Source organism: Plectropomus leopardus, chromosome 3 (genome assembly GCF_008729295.1).
Source record: "Plectropomus leopardus isolate mb chromosome 3, YSFRI_Pleo_2.0, whole genome shotgun sequence".
NCBI classification, from domain to species: domain Eukaryota; kingdom Metazoa; phylum Chordata; class Actinopteri; order Perciformes; family Serranidae; genus Plectropomus; species Plectropomus leopardus.
This window is the reverse complement of record NC_056465.1, coordinates 27,204,412-27,227,509: the sequence shown is the minus strand read 5'-3', so window position 1 is coordinate 27,227,509 and position 23,098 is coordinate 27,204,412. Positions and strand designations below refer to the sequence as shown.

Genomic DNA, 23,098 nt, shown 5'->3' with positions numbered 1-23,098 from the left:
GCAGCTCCCATGTTCAGTGAGGTAAAACTACTTTTTGCCGCTGAAGTCTGGGTTTAAGGAGAGCTTCACTTTCTGGTCAGCTCCCCGTCAGAAAGGTCTGTTTGGGCAGAACTGAGCATACGTCTGGATAAATTAAACTTATACAGCACAAGTCGTGTGAAAGTTTTTAAACTGATGTTTTGGTATAGTTTTGCTGTTTTTCAAGGGCGAACCCCTATGACTTCAAGTCATCAAGATTTTCTCAGTTTTCTTCAGCATGGAGGAACGCAAGAAAAATGATTATTTTTTTCAATGAATTCAATGTAACACTTGGTGAGTAATTGATACATAAATATTCATTTGTGGGGTGAAGTATTCCTCTAACCTGTAGAGTCCTGTTTTTTTTTTTTTTAAAACAGCTTTGACCAACTTTAAGTGGTTTCCAATGAGAAGCAGCTTCTCTTTACCACATTACATGGTGCTTTACGGTCAAATTGGCAGTGTTGCAGAGTCTCTTAATGTCTAATGTATTCTGTACAAACCCACCATCAGCAAAAAAAAAGCAGAGCCTCTATATTTCTGTCAGAATAGTGCTCTGAAGTCCTGACTGTAAATATGTCTAAATATGCAGTATATAGCTGGAACTATTCAAATACGTATTGGCAAGTCCTTGGCATTCATTGAGCACCACCCTGTTGTAATGTATTCACGTTTGGGGATAGAGAGCTTCGATCACCTCAGATGGAGCAGAGAGGCGACATCCTTTAAAGATGAAGAGGATGGAGTTCCTTGTACGAAAGGAGGACGGAGTTGGCAAGAGTTTTGTCGAGGTTAAAGACTGGTGGGACTGAGTGCTTTTGTAGCTTGGTCTTTTAACAGTCTATTCAAGATTCGGAGACATCTTTATACCTTTTCAATCCCGGTTTCCTCAGCACAATAATGTGAAAACACACACAACACTGTGATAGAAATGTATCAAATCCATGCAGATATCCTTTTTTTCCTCATATATACAGTTTCATTAACAAAACTTGTCTCAATAAAATGTCCTATAAATAACCATATTTAATGTTTTGCGAGCACAAAGCTTCGGTGTCGCGTCCCCTTAGCTTGAGACTGCTTGTAAACAGTATCAGGAGAAGAATGAGTGAAACAGATCCGAATAATCAAATCATTTTCATGTTGAACTTGCGTGCCCCACCCTGTCCTCCACTTGCAGCGGGTCCGTCCACCTTTCTGAAAGAATACTCCACTGAGAAATTGTTCTTGTGCTGCCCTCTCCCTCGACTCCACACAAACAGCAGAATGAAACAGAAGAGAACTACCCCCAGGAACATGATACAGCCCATAGCTGTGGATATGAGGATGGTCTTGAGGTCCAGAGTAAACTTCAAGAAGACTCTGGTGTCATTCAGATTCGTGTCATTAAGGTCCCCAGCATAGTATGTGCGGTTGGCCATAAGGGCTGCATCAAGTGGCAACCCGCTGACTGTAAGTGTGGCAAAATAGGTGTCATTTCCACCCGCATTGCTGGCTATGCAGATGTAGGTTCCACTGTCTGTCACCTGGGCGTACCGAATTTCTAACGTGCCTTCTGGTAACACAGTTAGGCGGCCGCTGCTCTTTGTAGTGATGCGGCGGCGCTGAGGAGAGATCCAGAATATCACCGGTGTCGGCTCGCCTTCTGCTCTGCAAATAAATGACACAACCTGCCCCTCGCGGGCGGATACCTGCTGCAGTTTCCTGTTGCGGATTTTGGGCTTCTGGCAGGTAAAGTGATCAAAGAGAGCCGAGTCTGAGAAAGCGTTGAGGGCCCGTCCCTGCACCTCCACTGGCGTCATGCACACTGGGGAGGCGCTGTCAAAATTGAGGGTCTTCCTCCGCTGAAGGATCCACAGCAGGCGGCAGTCGCAGGCCAGAGGGTTCCCGTCCAAACGCAGCGTCTCCAGAGTGTTGACAGACTGAAAGGCTCCCTCTTCCAGAGACACCAGGCCGTTAGTGGAGAGGTTAAGGAGGCGGATTTGCCGTAGACCGCCCAGCGCATATGGCTGCACTACCACTAGATTAGTGTTGACCAGATGCAGCTCCTTCAGCCTGACCAGGTCCCGCAGCGCCCAGGACTCCAGCACAGAGATCGGATTGTAGGAGAGGTTGAGGCTGGTGAGGTGAGCCAGACTGCGGAGGGCTGAGGTGGGCACAGAGGTGATGTTAGTGTGAGTAATCGACAGCCAAGATAGGTTAAGGCCCTGCAGGCTGTGAGGGGAAATGTGCTCCAAGAAGGGCCAGTGATCGATCTCGAGGCCCCTCAGATTCCCCAACTTTCGGAAATTCTGGTCCTCTAAAGTAGAGATACTGAGGTAGCGGAGCCGCAGAGTCACCAGGTTGTGCAGGTAAGACAAAGACTGGCTGGACACAGACGTCAGGTTGCACCTCTCGATAGTCAGCTCCCTCAGCCCCACCAGACCCAGAAAGGCCTTGTTGGAAATATAAACTAAATCATTGTCTCCAACTTCCAGGTTTTTCAGACTTTTCAAATCTTGGAAGGTATAGTCCAAAAGAATTACAATCTTATTCCCACTGAGGTCCAAAGAAGTTAGGTTGGACAGACGTGAGAAAGCTCCCATTGGGACCAGTTTCAACTGGTTACCCCTCAGTGACAGCAACTGCAGGTTCTGGAGACTAGAAAAGGCATTCGGTTCCAGGACGCTGATCATGTTCTCACTCAGGTCCAGCTTCTCAAGACGTGTATATGGAAGCATGTCACCCTGCTCTACCCAGCGGAGCTTATTCCCACTCAGGTCCAGGATCTTGGTGTCGAGTGGGATGCTGTCTGGGAGCGCGGACAGGCGTTTACCATAACAAGACACAGTTTTGTGTTTTGCAATGCACTCACAACGCTGGGGACACCCTTGACCCTGGGTGGGCGACACTATGATCATCAGTAGCAAGAACAAGAAAGGCAAGAGCCAGCCTTCATCCTGGCCCAGGCTCACCCCCATGGCCCTGCTTTCCACAGCGTCCTCCTGCTCCTGAATCACTGGGCCAGACACCTGAGGAAAGAGAAAGAATGGGAAAAAGAGGAAAAGGGGGGAGCAGATGGGAGGTCAGAAAGGATGAAAGGGAGGGAGAGACAAAGAGACAGACAGTGAGACAAATTAATTAAACTCAATTCCCCTTCTACAGCAGCTATCAAACACTCTAAATGAGTGGAATTACTATTATAAACTCTAATTGACCCAGCACAGCAGTGAAATTAAAGCTTGAGCTCCAAGATAATCCTCAAAGGACTGAATCTGTATCTAGTTGAAACAGTTTGATTTCCAATGGGCGACTGTGCCTTGAACGCAGTCAGGTTTCAAAATCATATGCCACTACACACACACACACACACACACAAAATGTCCCCTAAAAACTATGAGTCAATTTTACATCTGATGGTTGTTTTGCTCTGCAGTTATTTCATGCATTGTAAATGAAAACAGGGAAATGGGAAAATTGAAAATCTATTGTATTCACAAGTCCTCATGTGAGACATCTTAAAATGCATGAAAAAGGCAAACAATTGCAGCCTCTCAAAAGCCGTTAATAGCACTGAAAATGCACCCAAATGGTCCATTTACACAGAATATTAACAAATAAACTCCACCTGCGTGCAAACAGGCTGAATAAAATACAAAAATGTCGCTGAACAATCCAATCTGGATCCTATAGCACCGTATGTCCTACTATAGTGTCTCTGCCCAACAAGGTCACTCGCCGTAGCAGAAGGCTACGACTCAGTGCATCACAATAGCTCCGTCCATCACATCATCTGCATAAGTCTCTGAGGCATGAGGCTTATCATGAGAGGAGCCTGACCTGCCTATGGGTTTCATATGACACACACGGATATACACACACATGCACGATTCCACCCCTCCGTCTGCTGGTAGTTGTTGGCAGCAGAGCAGTAATCCTTTTATAAACCCATTGTGAAATACCAGCGAGTCGGATGGAAAGTAACTCCAGAGAACATATCCCATAACGTTGTCATTACTGAGTGCTGAGGCTGCCGGTGCGTTAAAACATATTGAGAGGACACTGTGCACCGTGACTTTAAGCGGTTTACACATCAGGAGGCCACCAACCTACAAAAGGTGCTGGTTATGTCACTGGATTGGCATGAAGAATGTGCTCGGTGATATACTGGGCCTCATGCAGGAAACCATATACCCACAAATTTTCTTTTATTTTTGTTTGTATCCATGATTTGTTTTCATTTTGTAACCACACACCACTGTTTCCGTAAGTTTTAAATGTGAAGACTATAAAGAATGCATGTATATCATATAATCACGGTGACATTTATGTTTTAAAATAATATGGTGAATATTACTAAATTCATAGGCTAAAGAAATACAATCAATCCCAGTTACTGTAATTCCGGTTTCTGTGTCCCTCTGCTGACCAGTGGTTGAATGTAACTAAGTGCATTTACTTAAGTACTGTACTTAAGTGCAAATTAAAAGTACTTCTACTTTACTTTTATTCTTATGCCACTTTTTACTTGTACTCCTGTACACTACATCTCAGAGGGAAATATTGCACTTTTTACTCCAAAAAAAATATTTGATAACTTAAGTTACTTTACAAGTAAGATTTTTTGCACAAAAACTCAAGAAAATAAACAAGTGGAGCTGAAACTATAAGTCAATTCATTGGAGAAATAATTAGCAACTATTTTGACAATTGTTTAAGTCATTTTTCTTGTAAAAATATTTCATGATTCCAGCTTCTATAACATGAGTACTTACTGCTGTTCCTTTGAATTATTTTAATTAATTGGATTTATTGATTTTATTTACATTACTCTGCATTGAGTATTTTTACTTTTAATACTTGAATATTTTCCTGATTTTACTTACATACTTATAAAGTGTGGTACAAGCACTTTTATTGAATACTTTCTTCACTACTGCTGCTGACACAGCATTTACAGCATCACAAATGTTTTGCCGTTGCTGGGTTTTGGATTTTCCTGTAACACCAGTTTTTATAACCGGGATGTTGATTTTACTATTGAAGTTGTTGAAGTTCCTCATAAGTTCTCTCGTTTTTTCCTCATAACATAACATTTAGAGGAAGATATAAGAGAAATTTAAGAAGTGTTTGCTGCATAATGTCAATTGTTCCCCTTTTTTTAGCCACTAACCATCATTTAAAAAGAAAGTCTATGACTGTTAAAAATAGAGATGGTGTTAAAATTCCTGCCTACTACTATTACAGATGACTTCATAATTCATTTAATAACCCTCACCTCTACACGTGTTCCAATTTAAAATTCACCCTGGCTCAGAGATTAATATTCCCATTAACCAGTCTGCCACTGAATGAAATTAACTATCTGACATTGCAAGCAGAAACTGTCTGACAGAAGACAGGCTTAAAACGAGCAAAACATGGTCAAAAATGAGTCAAAGACACTTAATATGAATATTTAGGATTTGCACAAACCCATTAGTAGAATCAAAAAAGACAATGTGGTAGACAACGATGCACGCTGCCAACACCCCACGCATGAATACATGGGTCAGACATAGCAGTCTGACACATAGCCTTTCAGTCTGCACACTTTGTGTCACTCATTGTGGTCTAACAAGGACCAACTAGAAAAACTAAAGCTCTGTCTGGGCCCAGAGGCAGTGCTTGGGTTTTAGTTAATGCTTTATAAATGGAAAACACATGGTAGCTCAGGGATAGCTAAATTTAGTACTTTGCCAATTTGTTACTCCACTCCCATATTTTTTTATTTTTTAAAGAATCAAAATTGATCCATTCCACACATTCTTCTTCCTTGTCAAAGCCTGGTGCCTACATTACCCACAATGCAAGAATGTTGCCAGTTTGGATTATATATTTGGGCTTGTGTAACCTTCAGCTGCTAGCCTCAACCAGAGACAGGGACAGAGCTCCAGTAAACTCACTTCTTTTTAGCACCAAATCTCCAGATACTTTCATTTTCAAACTTCAGTCTTCAGCACTGACACAGAGCTGACTCTAGTGACACATCACATGAAGCAATTTAACAACTCTGCAAAGCACAACAATGCAATTTGTGAAAAAAGTCTGTTTACAAAACCTGTAAACTGGCTTCAAAGTGTAAAATCAGTCCTTTAACATCACTAAAGTCGGTGTCTGAACATATCTTTGGCATGAAATTGGCCATACAGTATATGAATCATGCTTCACTTTTGTTAAAGTAGGTGTTTTGGAGGTTAAGGTTTAAAAAAAAGTTCACATTCAAAATACACCACATGCACACTGATGTCATGATCTTAACCTCTGTTAGTCATTGAGTGGACTTTCTTCCACCTATTGGATGCAAATATTTTAAAAACTAAAGTTTCATAGTTAAAAATGTACTTTCTGTTGCTGCTTACTGGATTGCAAATCATCACATCTGCTGGTGCCGCAAACAGAGCGTACTATTTCCAGGTGTTTGTAATATTTGTTCTAATCTGCTTCTATGAAGTCCATTCATTACACCAGCTACTTGATCATTTATTTTATATTCTGTACTCTGGTGTCTTACTTCTTACATCTTCTTCTTCCACTTCTTACAGTGACTGACAAGTTGTCAACGATTAAGTTAATTTTCAAATAATTCAATAATCAATTGAGTGGTTTAAGTAATTTTTAAGAAAAAAAGTGGATTTTTTTTTTTTTTTAAATTCCATCTTCTTAAATGTGAATATTTTCTGGTTTCATTAGTCCTCTATGCCAGTAAATAAAATAAGTTTTGTTTATGGACAAAACAAGACATTACAGGACGTCATCATTCATAGCCAAAATACCTAATCAATTAATTGAAAAAGTAATTGACTGATTAATTGACAAAGAAAATAATCAGAAGTTGAAGCTCTAAATCAGTGACAATTAAAGTTGAGAAGATATTTCTGAACATATTAACTTTAAAAAATGTTTTTCCATAAACAGCAGGTGGTCAGTGACTGTAATAGTATCCACGAACTCCATCCATCGCCCAACACCCACCGCCCCCCCAGTCCACTTTTAAAAAAGTCATTCACGTGGTCGCGTTTCCAGACCCATATCTGGTAGCAGTCATTCACGAACAAGCCCAGAGGCTCCCGGTCAGCTGATGCACCACAGGTCAACAGCAGGTGGACGGAGACGAGTGCACTCTAGTATATACAGCATGATCCTCCCCTGTGGGCAAAGGCAGCTCCACACAGAGCTGCTGTTGTCCAAGAGTCCACTATTTGTTTTTAGGAGGCTCATGTCAAAAATAACTGCTGTACTCTTTCATTTCCAACCAGAAGCACAGCAATGCTCTTCCCTGCTGACTCTCGGCTGAAGAAGGTGTCAGAGGGCAGAGCAAAGGCTGATTTGGGCTGCAGAAGCCAAGCCATCTTAACACACATTTTACAAACAAGACAGACAATCGACAGACATTCAGAAACAGAGCTGCCAGGCCAGAAAAACACGGCATGTTCTCTCTAGATACGATTATGTAACAACAAGATGTTTTCATAATATAACACAATGTTTTTCATGATATAACAAGGGACTTTTCGTGTTATAACAAAAGTTGTTTTCAAGTTTCTTGTTATAAGAAAATAATTTTCACAATTTTACAAGATGTTATAGCAAGATGTTTTCATGTTATGACAGGAAACTTTTCTTGTTATAACATAAAAACATCTTGCAAAAATGTGAAAAATATCTTGGTAAAACAAGAAAAGTTTTTTTTCTAACAAAAAAAGAGTATTGCTATTTCTTGTTATAAGAAGATCATTTTCACAATTTCACAGGATATATTCATGTTAGAGCAAGATTTTTTTTAAACAAACAATATATTTCATCTTACAACTACAACCATTTCTTGTTATACCATGAAAACATATTATTATAACACGACAATATCTACAAATGTGAAAAATGTCTTGATATAACAAGAAAGTTTTCATATTACCTGATACTGATCTATTTTTTTCAGCCCTTGCAATTCTAGGTTTCCATACAGACTTGATAAAAGCCCTCAAAGCTTCAAAGAACTACATCACTAAAATAAAGTAAGTGTTGCTTCTGCAGCATCTGTGCTGCTAGAATGAAGCACGGCTTTTGCACGGCTTTGTTCTGTAAACCTCCGTCCACAAAAAATCAAAGGTGCTGCTGACAGGAAGGAGCTGTTTCTACTGAGAAAAGAGTGACTGGAAAAACACCTTCGCTCATTTCTCTCATTGCATTTGTACTTGAGTAATGTTCAGTTAAGTTCAGTTATGTAAAAGCTTGTCTGTGAAGTCACAGGATGTTCACCAGGCCGAGCTGCACCAGCTATGTGTCTTGCAGGCAGAATCAATATGCAGCTCTGATATAAACTGCAATGGTAGGATCAGCTGCGAAAGGACAATACTGTAGGTGTCTCACGTTGTCATGGAGACGCCTGCACCATCTCTCCCCTTCCCTGCTTCACTCTCTTTCTCCATACCTGGCTAAAACATACCTGTCCACTAGTCGCCTCAGCAAGTTTCCCGCCTCTGCACGCTGACTTCACCTGAATGTCACCAGCAGCCACCTGCCTCCACAGCTCCTGCTCACGTGATTATAGCTCTTCAGGTGATATCTCGGCTGTTTCTTTTTCATGCATATCACAGATAACTAATATTAACCAGTCGCTGTGTCTTCTTTGCTGCATATTGGTGGTCCTGCTTCCTGTCACCTGGTGCCAAAAAGTGACCAAAGACAGATTGCTATTGTCTGTAACTCACAAACAGATGCATTATATATGAAATCATTGTCAGTATATACTGTGCACACATCCAGTAGCATTAGGCAAGAGGTCAGTTTTCTTTATCTTATCATATGGTTGCCAGGCAACATTTACTCATCCAGTACTTTCTATTAGAAAAAAAACACTGCCTGAAGTGATGTTCTATTCTGGAGATGCCTCAATATTTATACACAAGGAGGGGAATTGATTGAAGCATCTATTTTTTTTTTCTGGTAAAAGTGTTCTGCTGTTTAGATGCACACGTTTTATACATTTGGGCATCTCAGGTGTCAAACGGTCAAATTTTAAATGTAATGACTTTATGAGGTCAAAGGGATTAAAGAGACACTGCAAGCATCATCAGATGGTTTGTTATGGCCCTAAAGTTCATGAAGGTTTTACAGATTTGTTACTTAAAGGGTGTAGAATCTGGTCATACTGAGCTAGGAGGCTGACCATTTTCACAGCAGACATTTTGACTTTGTCATTGTAGGAAAAACACAGGTAATATCATTAGCAATGGCTCCTGTTAAACAGTGGTACAGTGAGTCCCTATATACAGTATATGACGACAGGGCCCTCAAATGAGATACTGAAGGAGCTAAATGAAATTCAGCCATCATTAAAGGGGACCTATCATGCTTGTGCACATTTTTTCTCATTTACATAAAGTTACAATTTTGGATGTTCATATTAAAATTGGCCAAAGTTAAAAATAACAATGATAACAATTTAAAAGTAATCCCTGCGAGTAAAAAAAAAACTTCAGGCTTTAAACTTTTCTGAATACTTGGTCATGATGGTCATCTTTTCCAGGCATGCTGCTGCAAGTGTTTACATTACCTAACCTACACTGCTACATGTATCTACATGCTAACATCAGAGAAACATGTGACCACGATTGCAAATGTTGATAATTTCTCCCTGATTTTGGATCATATTTATTTTTGATGTGCAGAAGCTATACTGGTGATTATTTATGGCAGAGATGCTCTTTATGACTAATTTCTTATGGACCACTCTTTTTTTAAGATTTACTGAGTGAGAAAACACACCGAAAACAGTCAAAACAAAGCACAATTGAATCAATATATTTAAACATTGTCCATAGAAATACTGTGTATAAGGGCCATTTGAGTTAATCACATTTTTTTTGTAACCAGATTGTATTTTAAGTATGCAGCAATAACATTTGTTGAATATAATATTATTTTGAAAAAGAAATAAATCATTGGGGAACAGCTTTTTCACAGGGTAAAGGTCTTAAAAAATTAATTATAAGAACTTTTACCCAACTTGCTTTTCTGGTGCCGACTAGTTAGGGCAGCATTGTTTAATCTACTAATCAAGCAAATCCCTACTTTACATTAGAAAGTGCTGCTATGCTCCTATACAGTCAGTTCCCGACTGCAACAGTGGTGCAGACATGCTAACATACAAAAGACCCAGAAACATTAACCAATCAGAGCAGACAGGGCTTTTTTTGGGAGGCGGGTTTAAAGAGACAGCAGCTAAAACATCTCAGATAGAGGGTGAATATACTGTAGATGTTCCAGCACAGACAATATGAGGAAAATAAAATGTTCTAGCAAAAACCCAAAATACAAGAATGAACCTGGAAATGAGCATAATCAGTCCACTTTAATTTGCTCATTTACACCTGAGCTTTTCCTACAGTGACATGTCAAACTGCCCGCTGTGAAAAAGGCATTTGAGCAGAGCCAGTGTCTCTTTAGGGCCATACCATAAACCTCTTTATATGTAACAAATGAATTTTCCCAGAAAAGAACAATTAAGAGAAAATGTGACCTGTAACTTGTGACAAACACTAACATAACATAGACATGTTGGAGCCCAAAATATACTTCTGTGAAATCACAACAGTCTGCTTAAGCACTGCCAACACGTGGGATGTCTTCCACTACTACAGAGAGACTCAAACTGGTCTGTCATGGCAGTGAAAGACAGGAGGCGAACACAAATCAAAAGTGAAGGCCTATTGTTTTTTGTCTGCTTTTGAGATGCTTGAATCTGCAGCTAACACTTGCATTGTGATACAAATTTTGGGTGACATGTTTGCAACAAGGAACAAATCCATGTAGCCTGAAGCATTCAAACACTTAAAAGGGTGTTTCTGCCTTAATAAAAGCCACAGTACAGAAATCCTCTTCTGTCATATGATTCAATGTTCTGTTACACGTTCTGGAGTGGAAGCTATTATTTCCATTAGTGAATACTACAGTATGAACAGTAGTCATTTTATTGAAGAAAAGCGTAATATCTCATGTGCACATGAATAACTCACTGCTGCGTGAAACAGCCAAATTACAATATTCAGTACACGTCTAGTAATGGCATTCGTGTGCAGTGATTGCCATGGTATCAACAGTCTTTATTCATGAGCTGATAGAAACAACTGGGAATATGATGCTATTAAAATTTCATTAAAGAGAGAAGCTGTTGTTGATGCCCCTTTTTTCATGATGTCGTACAGTAAATAGCAGCTGCTGATGCAAACAGAGTCGATGATTAGTTGCCAGTGCTGCTATGTCACTTGTTCCTGAATGCGCCGTCTCGTCTAGATTAAACTTTAGCGGAGCCAAAAGAGAATTCCTGAGCTTGTCCTTAATCAAGCCACTGTTTCATTCAGTTCATGTTTAATCTTTATTTTTTTAAAGACTAGTTTCAGATTTGATCATATGCAAGCTGCTGGATGTCTGCTTTTTTTTGGTCCTCCATTTTGGTTCAGACTGAAATATCTCAGCAACTTTTGGAAGTGTTGCTACATTTTTTTTAGATATTGTTAGATGCTATAATGACTTTGGTAATTTACAGACTCAGTGGCCTCGCGACTTTGGTATATTGAAACAGCTGCTTTGCTTTGCATGAAGAAAAGTGTCAATTTACATTTGTATTTATGAGTTTTTCTTTTTCTTTTACAAAAAAATAGCATAGCATACTAGCACCCTAAACTAAGATGGTGAAAATGACTTCACCTCCTAAACATGTGCATTTAGCCTAAAGCACTATCTTACACCCAACACACAGTGCACACAGAGCATTGTAACTGTCATTTCTTGTTTCAAACCAAAGCAGCTGCGTTGTTTGCGTATTGCTTTTTTGAGGGAGCAGAAAGTGACTGCGCTATAAACAAAGAAAAACATGAAGTTTAGTCAGAATGGTGGAGTATTTTTCTACTATTTAAAAACGCATTATTCAGATAGTAAGATGCTTGTTACACACACGTATGGGTTGTAGGCGGGTGAAATAATGCATAATTAATAAGGTAAATATTGTTTGCGTTCTCTAAAATGTGGACATACTAGAAGGCAGAGCAGAGCTGTAGAGCTGCTGCCTGACTCCCCATAAAAATGAAACTGTGCACACTGATGATTTCAGAAGCTGAAAGTTAAGTTTTCTCTGTCATGTTTATAACTAGTTTCTAGTTTTGCTGCTTAAATGTCCCAGGATATTTGCTGCAGTGACATTACTGCTCTCACTGCATTACTCTCAACAGAAATCCACTCGCTTCTCCAATGTGCAAAATCTACCGTGTAAATAATAGTGCACTGGGCTTTGAATGGAAAAATGGGAGACGATACTGATTAGCTGAATTAATGTCACACCCAAACACACTTATGATTAATTAAAGGGGCTAAATACTGCCCTTTTACCCCTTGCAACTTACTCTGCACCCAGATTATTTGCTGTTTAACAAGCAAAAGTGGAGTTGGACTCACCCTATAAATGCACTTTAGACCATGCACTATAGATGGTTTAAATAGGACTTGCAGTCTTATTTAAGAGAACATTATCATATAAGATAATTCTAATAATAAATATGAAAATATTATAACGATGATAATTGACTAAACTGATGTCCTCTTAATTACAGTTGGAGTATAATCATTTAACTGCCTGAGTGTTAAGCAATCATCTAAAAATTACAGTCAACCATTTCTGCTCAGGTTGCCAGGTGTCCTTTCTCTGCAGCTACAGTCAGCGTGGGCTCACAGTCTGTAAAGTACAGATGGCAGAGTGGGTGACCCGGTGTTCATGTCTTCTCTGACCGCAGCCCAATTACCGTCCAAACACTGCAGATACCCAGTGAGTTAAAAATGAAGTGAGAGAAGTGTGGCTTTCAAGTGAAAAAAAAGACAGGTTAGATAGCAACAGAGTCAGATTTAGACAGTAAAGTGGGCTGTGGAGCTGCAGGGGCAGGGGGCTCAGTGAAATGTTCTGCCACCTCTCTGCCCCCTCCTCCTCTCACCACCTCTCCCCTGCACAAATGGCTACACCATTTATTTCTGAGACTACCCTTACTCCAGCGCTACCTCCTCTCCTGCCTCTTTTTGCCATTAGGGGCTTGAAAGACAGTGAATTACACTAATGGGCCTTATGCAAACGCTGTCCTTCTCCGTTATTCAAAATAATAGATCGTGAGGCCCCCACATGTTTCGACATGAGGGCATTAGGAATGGATCAGACAGTGGGCACCGTTGACGCTCGGCCAAATCGTACACATTAAACACGCACACGCCCTGTTAATGTATGCATAAAGCTCACTGCAGAGCAATGACTGTCCGAGCTCTGATGTATAAGGATAAGAAGGTGACTATTAGGCTTGCAAATCTTAAGCCCTTTCCTTAATCGATAATTGGTCAAATTAACAATCAGTTAATTGATTAATTGTTAAGAAAATAATACATTTTTCTCCATCCATAACAATACCAAAATACCAAATGTGTTTTTTTCCCTAAATCAAAACTCACAGCAACTGGCAATTTCATAAAATGATATTACATAATGTGACTAAAAGAAACATGAATAAAACTTTCATACATTATCACATCTGCAAACATGATTTCTGCCTGTCATGTTGTGATAACGTTCCTCGCCATATTGCCAAGCTCTAGTCTATCTCAGAATTCCCGAATGAGGCTGTTGCTATAACTGCAATATGACAATACTGCGCAAGTGATAAGCTGACCGCAGGAGATGTTAAGCAACTGCCACAACTGCTATTTTTGTTTTGTTTTTTTTAATGGGAGCACTGTAAATTTACACTATGCTACAAAGCATCAGCATGACAAGGCACTACTTAAGATGTAAATATTTAAAAACACGTCAAGAAATCTATGGGCACTGTAGCTTTTAACAAACATTACTCTCACAGAAGAAAAAAGTGCTCTTGTTTGGGACTATTTTCAGCCATGGACTAAAGCACATTTAGTGCTGCAGTGAGTGTTTCCGGCAGCAAGACGGTGAATGTGGGATGGACTGAAAATAAATTACAGTGTTCCTTTTAATCATAATGAAGAAACATTGCAGCCACAGTCACGGTGTGGCTGATTGATGTGTTTATAATTGTTTCTGGACAACAATGAGGCCTTAATGCACAAAGAAATGAGCTATATCTTGCTTTGGATACATTTTTGGTTGGATTTTTTTCTTTTCATGGGATTTGCTGATCCTTTATCCTTTAAAGTCATGGAAATTGACATTTAAAAATTCACCATGATGTATAGTATTGTTCACAAGCATCTTTATCCCTGAACAGCTCTATATAAGAGCCTCCAAATACATGTATCTCTCTGTCTTTGTCTCTCTCTCTCTATATATAGATAGATATACATGTGTTATCTATAGCAAGAAAGGTCCTGGGAATTTCCAGAACAGAGGGTGAAACTGCCAGACCGATAATCATGCTGCAGGTGTAGGACACAGCTGACAAATGAGCAGGTCAGGAAACATGTTTGAGAGTGTGTAGGAGTAGCTAAGCGCTCTCCAAAAGGCACACAGAGGCACAACATCCACAAATGCTCCTCAAATGGCTGCTCACACTGATTTCAACCATGCCCACTCACTGCGCTTTACATAAGCGCAAACTGTGTGTGTATGTGTGTGTGTTCCCACCAGAGAAAAACACATTACTCATGTACACCGAGGGAAGCCATCGTCAGTGTCCATCAATCCGTGTAGGGAGACCCTGAAGCCCCTGGCGGTGCATGGTCCAGGGAACACACGCATACTCACACAGGCCATTACACACACTCACGCTCACCTGATGAGAGAAACATGCATACTGAGAGACAGAGAGAGAAAGAAGTTGCTTGTTCCCTTTTATGACCCTGTAACATCCACCTTGCAGTCTGGTGATGGATCGTTAGTGCGGGCAGGGCTGTGCCACCCGCCACAGGCAAGGACACCCAGTCGCTGGGTGGAGAATAGAAGCTGGGGTTACCGATGTGAAGTATGCACGCGTGTGTTTACATTACTATATACTTTATGTATTAGACCAGCAGCTGTAGACACTGAGATGACCGGAGAAGTCAGAAAAAGATGGATGAGCAGCGTCACGCGCAAACAGTCCACTTCTTTGATGTGGTTTTGTCCTCCGGCCCTGCATAATAGAACCGCCGCTGTTAACTAATCACACATGTCGGAAATTTCCATAACACCATCATTACATGCAGATTCATATGAAACACTATTTTTTAAAACTGCCAAATGGGACTTTAATTATAATAATGGATAACAGTGAGATTCTTAAATTGTGCTTCTGTCCTATGCAAAGCATGAGCAGCAGTGAAACTAAAGGACACAAAAGGGTGATTAAGAATGTGTCTTGCCATGTGCCATGAATCTTTAATGAGAGAGAACTGTTTCAGGGCTTATGAATGTAAAGGCTTCTACGAACAGGAGCTAAATAATTGAGGATGTTATGCTGCATGGTCATGTCCCACTGACATGGAGACTTTGACCTTACCTGGAGCAACGACAGCCCCAAAGACATAGAGGGACCAACACATGATACTCTCATATCTCCTATAATAGCACTGATAAACATCATGGAGCTACATGACCGATGGCAGATAAACAACACCTCAGTCATACAATTATACAGTAACTGATTCTCCACTTACAATCATTTATATGGAAAATATTTTGGCTGAAGGGAGATGCCATAAATGTGCGCACATGACTGTGTGTGCACCAAGAGGAAACCTCCGAGGCTGAAAAATGAGGCCAAAGTGAAAGTGCCAAAAAACTGGACTTCATCAAATGGCCACTTGAGGCTGGCTCCAAAACAGAGTAAATCCCCATAGACCTCCATGTTAAAATGCCTAACTTCATGTTATATTTGGTCGCATTGTTGCCAGCTGCAGACAACTGTTTGAGACCAACAAACAAAAACTGGTTTTCTTTAGCAAGACATCAGCGGCATTTCCAGCTGTGATTGTGCCACCGAAAGACGGCATTTTCAGCCAAAGTAAAACATATTTTCTGACCATAACAAGTGGTTTTGTGCCTAAACCTAACAACAGTATGGTTGAAATGTAACGTAATAACATTTCAAGTTTCAACATATCCGCTGCATAATACCCTACAATTGTTACATATCTGTTGTTTGCAGAAAAACACAAATCAAACATTTGGCAACAGCTATAAGCTCCCACTACCACAAATTCTCTCCCCAAGTTTAGCTGACCCATAAACTGACCCTAACCCCTTGCACTTTGACCTGACATGACGACATCATGTCAGATCGGGTGAATAAATTAAATTCGCACATTTAAAACAACTTTTTTTTCACATATAGCCTTGCAGGCACCTCATCATATGGGGTTCAAATCTTAAAACAAATGTTCAGATATCCAATCAGTTGTGGTAAAATCACTAAATATTTACAGACTGTCATGTTCCTTGCCTCGTCAATATGCTGCAGCAGCCTCAGCAACGACCTTTCCGCACCCATGCTTGCTATGCATAAACATTTGTGCTACATTTCAGTTTCAACCAAGGTCTAAAAAATAAAAAATTATGTTACACAACCTACCTCTTTCCATTTACTCATATGACTACAAAGAGCTGTGTGTTGCACGTCCTCCATCTTTTATAGACACAATAACCTCCTGTCACCCTGTAACATGTCCTTTATAAAAACAAACACATACGAAGAGAAAAACATCATCAAACATGAGGCACGTGAGCCGCCACACATCTCACAATAATCTGCGTCACGTTCTAAAAATAACATCTGTGCTAATGAGGTCATTAATCACATAAATTAATGACAAATGTGTATAACAAGGGCAATGTCGATATGAATTTCCCTTCTTTTAAGCACCTTAGAGTCATAACAGGTTTTGTTTTGTCCTCATTAACTTACAGTTTTATGCAGGAAGGTGCTCCAAAATCTAATCAGATCATCTGGTCGTCAGGGGGAACTCTGGGATGAATTGTTCTTTAGTTGCTGTGTTCAAAATCAAATTATTATGCAACACGCCAGGAAAATCTGCAGTGTAATTCTTCGTTTCTTTCCTTCAAATAAAACTTTTCAACTAAAGTGTTAAGTGCTGTAACATTCACTGTAATGTACGCTCTATTTTTCCAAGCTGCTCTATCTTTAGACCCGGCTATGCTTATTGTAGTGTTTGCAATTTTAAATCTGTATTTTTTGCAAAGGTTGTATAATACTTATGGATAATTGTTTCACCATGAAAAAGTGTTCTGACTATTTTCTAAAGCATCAGCTTGAGTAGGCTGAATCAGATCTGTGTTCGATACCTGTTCCAATTAAAGTGTATCCTAGGATCGATAATAAACCTCATTCCACTTGAATCAGTCTTAATTAAATCAGTAAATTTCAGGTTAATAGGAGAACAAGGTGACTGACTCACTATCAAGTATTGACACTAATTGATCAGACAGAGGCAAATTCATTACAGAGGATACCAGTTTCATCAATAACTGTAACAACAACGGACCAGAATGTATCTTTGGGACGTGTTCAAGTTCTGGGAATTATAAGCGATCAATGAACTAAGAAATATTAACAGAAACACAAACAGGCACATGGCCGAGGTGAAAGTGGCAACAACCAGAAGGAAACTAATAACATAAAAATAATCCTTGTGAGCAAAGGCCTCAGGCGTCAGACCATTCTGAGTTCTCGGTTTAAAAGCGGATCTCATCTTGCCACAGACTTCTTTATATGGTCATCTACTCCAGGTGTGCTACTGGTTACATTACGTCGCCTGCACTGCTACATGTAGCTTTATGCTAATGTCGGGGAAATATGTAATTTCGTTGGCCCAAAGTTTTACATCTCTCCTCAATTTCACACCCTATTCATCCTGGAACATGGCCAGTTGTCAAGATTAAGACCACAGTCTTGATCTTGCTATACTCCATAGTCACCCCCAGACGGCAAGTACCCGTCTACATGCTAACTTCAGGGAGACATGTCAACTTGGTAGACAATGTGGTTAATTCTTCCTCTGTTTTATAACATATTCCCGAAAGATTTTGTTTTAAAATATATTATTGGTTATATTTTGCAGTAGAAAGTGAATCGCGAATAATCATTTACCAGTTGAAAGTACAATGCTACATGTAGCTACATGTTAACACGTTACATTTCCCCCTCTGGGAAACAGGTAATCTTAGCAGCCAGTGTTGTTACTTTCTCTTAGACTTTTGATCATATTACAGCAGGAACGTGTCCAGTTGTAAAGTTTTGGTTCAGGAACAGTCAAAGGTAATTTTACAAACCAATAATCATTGTAGAAGGTGCCAATATTCTCGATTACAGTCATTCCTGCAAGTACACTGCTACATGGAGCTACATGGCAACATTAGGGAAACGTAATCTTTGTTTGCTGATGTTGTCAATTTGTCTCAGATTTGAGATCGTATTCTTGGTGGAACATGGCTGATTAGAAAGATTATGATCGATAAGCTTTTATTGGTGATTTTTTATGGATGGTAGAAATTGCAGCTATCCTCTGTTACAGTAATTTCTCTGACTACAATGACAGTGCAGAGATGCAGCTGGTGAAACTCTCCAAGGGAAAACAATAACACAGCCGAGAGTGCAAACACCAAAGAACCCTAAATGTTGACCAATCAGAGTGGACTGGGCTCTATCAGGAAGAGGGCTTAAAGAGACAAGCACTAAAATGAAGCATTTCAGTCAGAGGGTGACTACAAGTGTTTCAGTGCAGACAGTATGAGGAAAAATAAAGTGTTTTCAAATATTTAAGCATGTAAACATGTTCTAGCAAAAACCCAAAACACAAGTATGAACGTAAAAATGAGCATAATAGGTCCCCTTCAAGGCTACTTCATGGAAAACATCTCATACAAGTAATGTGAGAGGACAGGTGGGCCTGGGATGTCTTACAGACTCACAATCATTGCAGAGTGTGACCTGGTTTCTTTTTTATCAATTTGTACTGAGGCATGTCCACAGCTGGGTTAAAACAAATATTGGGGTTCCCACACAAACACAATCCAAACCCTCTAGCACGGTCAGTTTGAGTTAACACAAAGGGATCAGCGGCTCAAAAGAACATTAAGTTTGATGCCACTCTTTGAGGGGCCAAAGGCCGTCACTGTAATGCAGGGTGACACATCTTCCCCCGCTCGCATACACACATTCTGTGATGCCAGTGGAGGCGTATAGGACCCTAAGCAGTGTTTTGGTATCGACACATGACCTAACACACTTTCATTAGCAACGTTCTGTAACATTAATTCATTACTGTGCTCCATCAATTTAGGCCTATTACATGGGTGGCAGACTTATTTATCCTGTGCTTGTTTATTTCAAGGCCTCATGAGACTTGAGAGCTTACAGTGAATAGACTAATGATGATTAAAAAATCCAATTATAGTCATTAATGATTCACATCAGATATTTGATATTTTAGCATTGAGTGCTTTCTATTAAGTCAAAAGTCATTTTGATATGAGATATAATATTCCTTAAAGAAAATTGAGCTAAAAGTGACATTAAATTATAAAGCTTTCTGAATAACTCCAGGCAATACAAATAGCATAATAATTTAACCTTTTGGAAAATATTTTATTGACCTTATTCTTTGTCTGACCTTGGGCGCTTGAGCATCCCATCAATTTGTAATCTTATGTCTGTTTTATAGTCGAAATGTGATAACTTTGCTTAGTGGCACCAGCTTTATTATCCTTTAGTAGTCAAACAGGTGCTTCCATTTGTGCACTATTTAAGCCTGCAGAGACAACTATTTATGTAAGTATTGTGCATATAATTCTGCAGCACAACATAAAAGTGCATGGCCAAAGATTATAAACAAAGTATTTGAGAAACCTCGAGGGTTGGGCAATTGGACAATATATCAATGAGCGACTGAGTACGATTTTTTGGGTTTGTCATTTAATTATGGTTATTTTTTGTCTGCCTCCAAAGATCAAGTGTGAGCCGATCAGCTAGCGCATTTTCACAGCTAATGTATGCTCCGAATTTAGGATTTATTTGGACCAAACCAGAGCTGTCGATTGTTGGAAAAGTGGACAGACCTACTAAGACAGTTTTAGTTTGTTTTATTTTGTTTCTGTTGAGCCTGAATGAAGTTCACTCACTCTGTTTACAACTTCAACTCATACTGCTAGCACTAAACCAGAAGAACAGATACAACTTTGATAGAAGCGGAAGAGAAAAAAAAGGGCGGGGCAGCATAAGGTCGGTTCTATTCGTCATTTTGAAAGTGTTTGTATCACTTGTTTGAAATGAACAGTGTGTAGTATTACTTCTTTTAAAGGAACAGTGTGTAAGATTTAGGGGTATTTAGTGGTATCAAGTGGTGAGGATTGCAGATTGCAACCAGCTGAAACATCTCCCATTCAGAAATCACCAGTGTTCAAGTGTTTAAGTGGAGACCACCTAGGTCTCGACCTAACAAACAAACCAGGTGATTAAAACCAGTTAGAATACTAAGTAAAGTAGTTTCACAATACAAATCAACGCTCTTTCAACAAACTTGTCGTAGAGGGGCTGCTAAATACGCTGGCTGCCGTGAAAACACGAATGGCCCTATTTAGAGTCAGTTACCCATTTGGAGATACTGTAGCAACATGGCAGTGCAGCATGGCGTTCTCCATGAACGAGGACCAGCTCTCTCTGTAGATATAACCAGCTCATTCTACATTTCATGGAAATATACTTATTTTATTCCATTTCTCCATTAAACCCACCTTACTCTGACACACTGTTCCTTTAAATAACAACCATGACTTTGAAACAAAACTGAAAAAAAAAATATAGCAACATGCATTCATCTGGAACACTTGTGGCTCTGCTGTCCTTTGCTTTTGGACAGGACGACATGGGTGTCACAGTGGAACGACGACACTGGTCATCCACCCGTCTGTCTTTTCAGCTTGCCATGAGGACAGGCTGCCACTGGCTGCTAGTGTATTAAATGTCCATCCTCTGTGTAAGCCCCCGTGATCAGATTGTGTCAGTCAACCAGCAGTCCCCCATCCCCAGGCAGCCGCTTGGGCTTCAGCAGGGATGAGAAGTGACAGACCACCAGGACAGAGACGACATAATTGGGGAAATTGGTAGAACGGACGGATTGTTTGTGCTCAGTGAATAGATCAAAATGTTCATTTGTCCTTGTGTGCATCATTTGGGGCTGTTTTTAAAAAGAAAGGAAATAAAGTACAATTTGTTATTAGGTCGCTGGCCTGATTGTGTCTGGCTTTAACTGATAAGTTGATAGAATAACACAATCTTGTTTGAAGGCGTCAGGAGCCATTAAACAACCGGATTTGTGTCCTTGAAAGCACCCTGATCAAATACTAAATGTAATGACTTGGAAACATCCATTACACTGTGACTCTCATAACTTTAGAGTAAATGGCTGGTTGTCAACTCCTCTGCCTTTACTGCTTCAGTATGCATGGCACCTGTTCAACCTATTACTGTATATACTCTCTTTACTCTCTCTCTTTACCATTACGCTGGTGAAATAGAGAAGCAATTTAACACAGAACACTTCTGTTGTTTTCTCTCTGTCCCAATTAACTCAAACACAGCACACCCAAATAGTGACAATTCATCATCTGGCGTCAATGCTTACCGAAAAATAAACAAACTCTGGGTACTTTCAGCACAGTTATCCCATATAAAAGAAAGCCAGAAGTAATAAATCAAGGAGCAAACTCCAGTCTTAAACAAAACTAGACAGGCAATTGGAGAGAGTGGACCTCTGCCAAGACCAATAGTCTAGTCTACTCTGATATGCAAACGTAACCACTACTTTACGTCTTTATACGTTATAAAATGGTAAAACTTTGGCAGAATTGTTCCAAACTTTCATTGAGGTATATGATGCCACTTTATTTGTGTTAAAAACAAACAAATGCTAAGCTACCAGTGATAGAAGTCATTGTTGCATGTCTGTCACGTCTGTCTAGCCTACAATGCTGCATTTCTGATATGCAGTTATCCTAACGAGACAACGCTTGCTGGGTTTAAATATGTATGGCCCATAGAATAATGAATAGAAATAACCACCCTTCTTTCTGGAGGACCTGATGACACTGGTTGCCGACACGTCAGTGGGCTGAATGGAGATGTGTTGAATAAAATGGTGTGGCTAATAAACTGCTTTTTTAGTTACAAGAAGTCATCTCAAAATAAAGATATATGTGGAAATGCTTAAGGGCAAGGCATTTTTCTTTTTTTCATTCGTCCTCTAATGGTATTCCCAAAACTCGCATTTGGAAAAAAATCCTCCTAATGTCCAACTTGACTTGCTCTTCTGTATCATAATGTCCTGCTTTTATCTTCTTCTCCACCTCACTAGTTGCCATATCCGTCCCTCGTGTTAATTAATCTCCAGATCCTGCAAGTTTTTCGGGCTGCCTATTCCCGACCGTCGCAAAGATAAAACCACCCATTGTCATGAAATCTGTGTTGGGTTCTGCAGGACATGCGGGATCCTAATCCCATTGTCCTCTACTTCAGGGTCGATATTATTTCTTTTTCTCATAAAGCGTAAAGTTAGAAAACCTTTATTTAATATCTCTGAAGGAGTTTACTGCAGATAATTCAAATTTGGATGTGAGAAAGAATATAATCAGTTGCATGATAAATGTGAACTTACTTTCATGGCCACACTTTTAAACGTAGTAGACAAACAGACAAGCAAATAACCACAAACCAAAAACATAACCTCATTGGTGAAGGTATTTACCCCTACGGAAATATTTTCCATCTGAGCATGAATACAACCGCAGATCAAAGGTTAATAAGAATCATTTTCACAAGCTCAAATGACCAGCTCCTGTGTTAGCAGCCAACTTTACCTCCTGTAAACACAGAGGTGTCCTGAATGTGACCTAATTTTCTCCCGCAAATGCACAACTACGCCTGCTTATCGGTATCACACAATCATTTTGCAGTTTTCACTCAGATATATGGCACAGAGACAAGGACCAGAAAGACAAAGTCATCAAGAGGTGGAGGTGAGTGTGATCAGTATCTCTGCTGGCATCTATTTCCTGCCTGGCTGGCTT

The 23,098-nt window shown here is 39.9% G+C and overlaps 1 protein-coding gene across 1 annotated transcript in view; it reads right to left on the bottom strand.

The window, feature by feature from the left end:
- Nucleotides 1-348: 348 nt before the first annotated feature.
- lingo3a (leucine rich repeat and Ig domain containing 3a) overlaps nt 349-23,098 on the bottom strand; it is a 47,319-nt gene continuing 24,569 nt past the window's right edge. Inside the window, exon 2 of the mRNA XM_042483815.1 lies at nt 349-3,029. Coding sequence (XP_042339749.1) covers nt 1,146-2,978 — 1,833 coding nt within the window. The 5' untranslated portion in view covers nt 2,979-3,029 and the 3' untranslated portion in view covers nt 349-1,145. The remainder of the gene's footprint in view (nt 3,030-23,098) is intronic.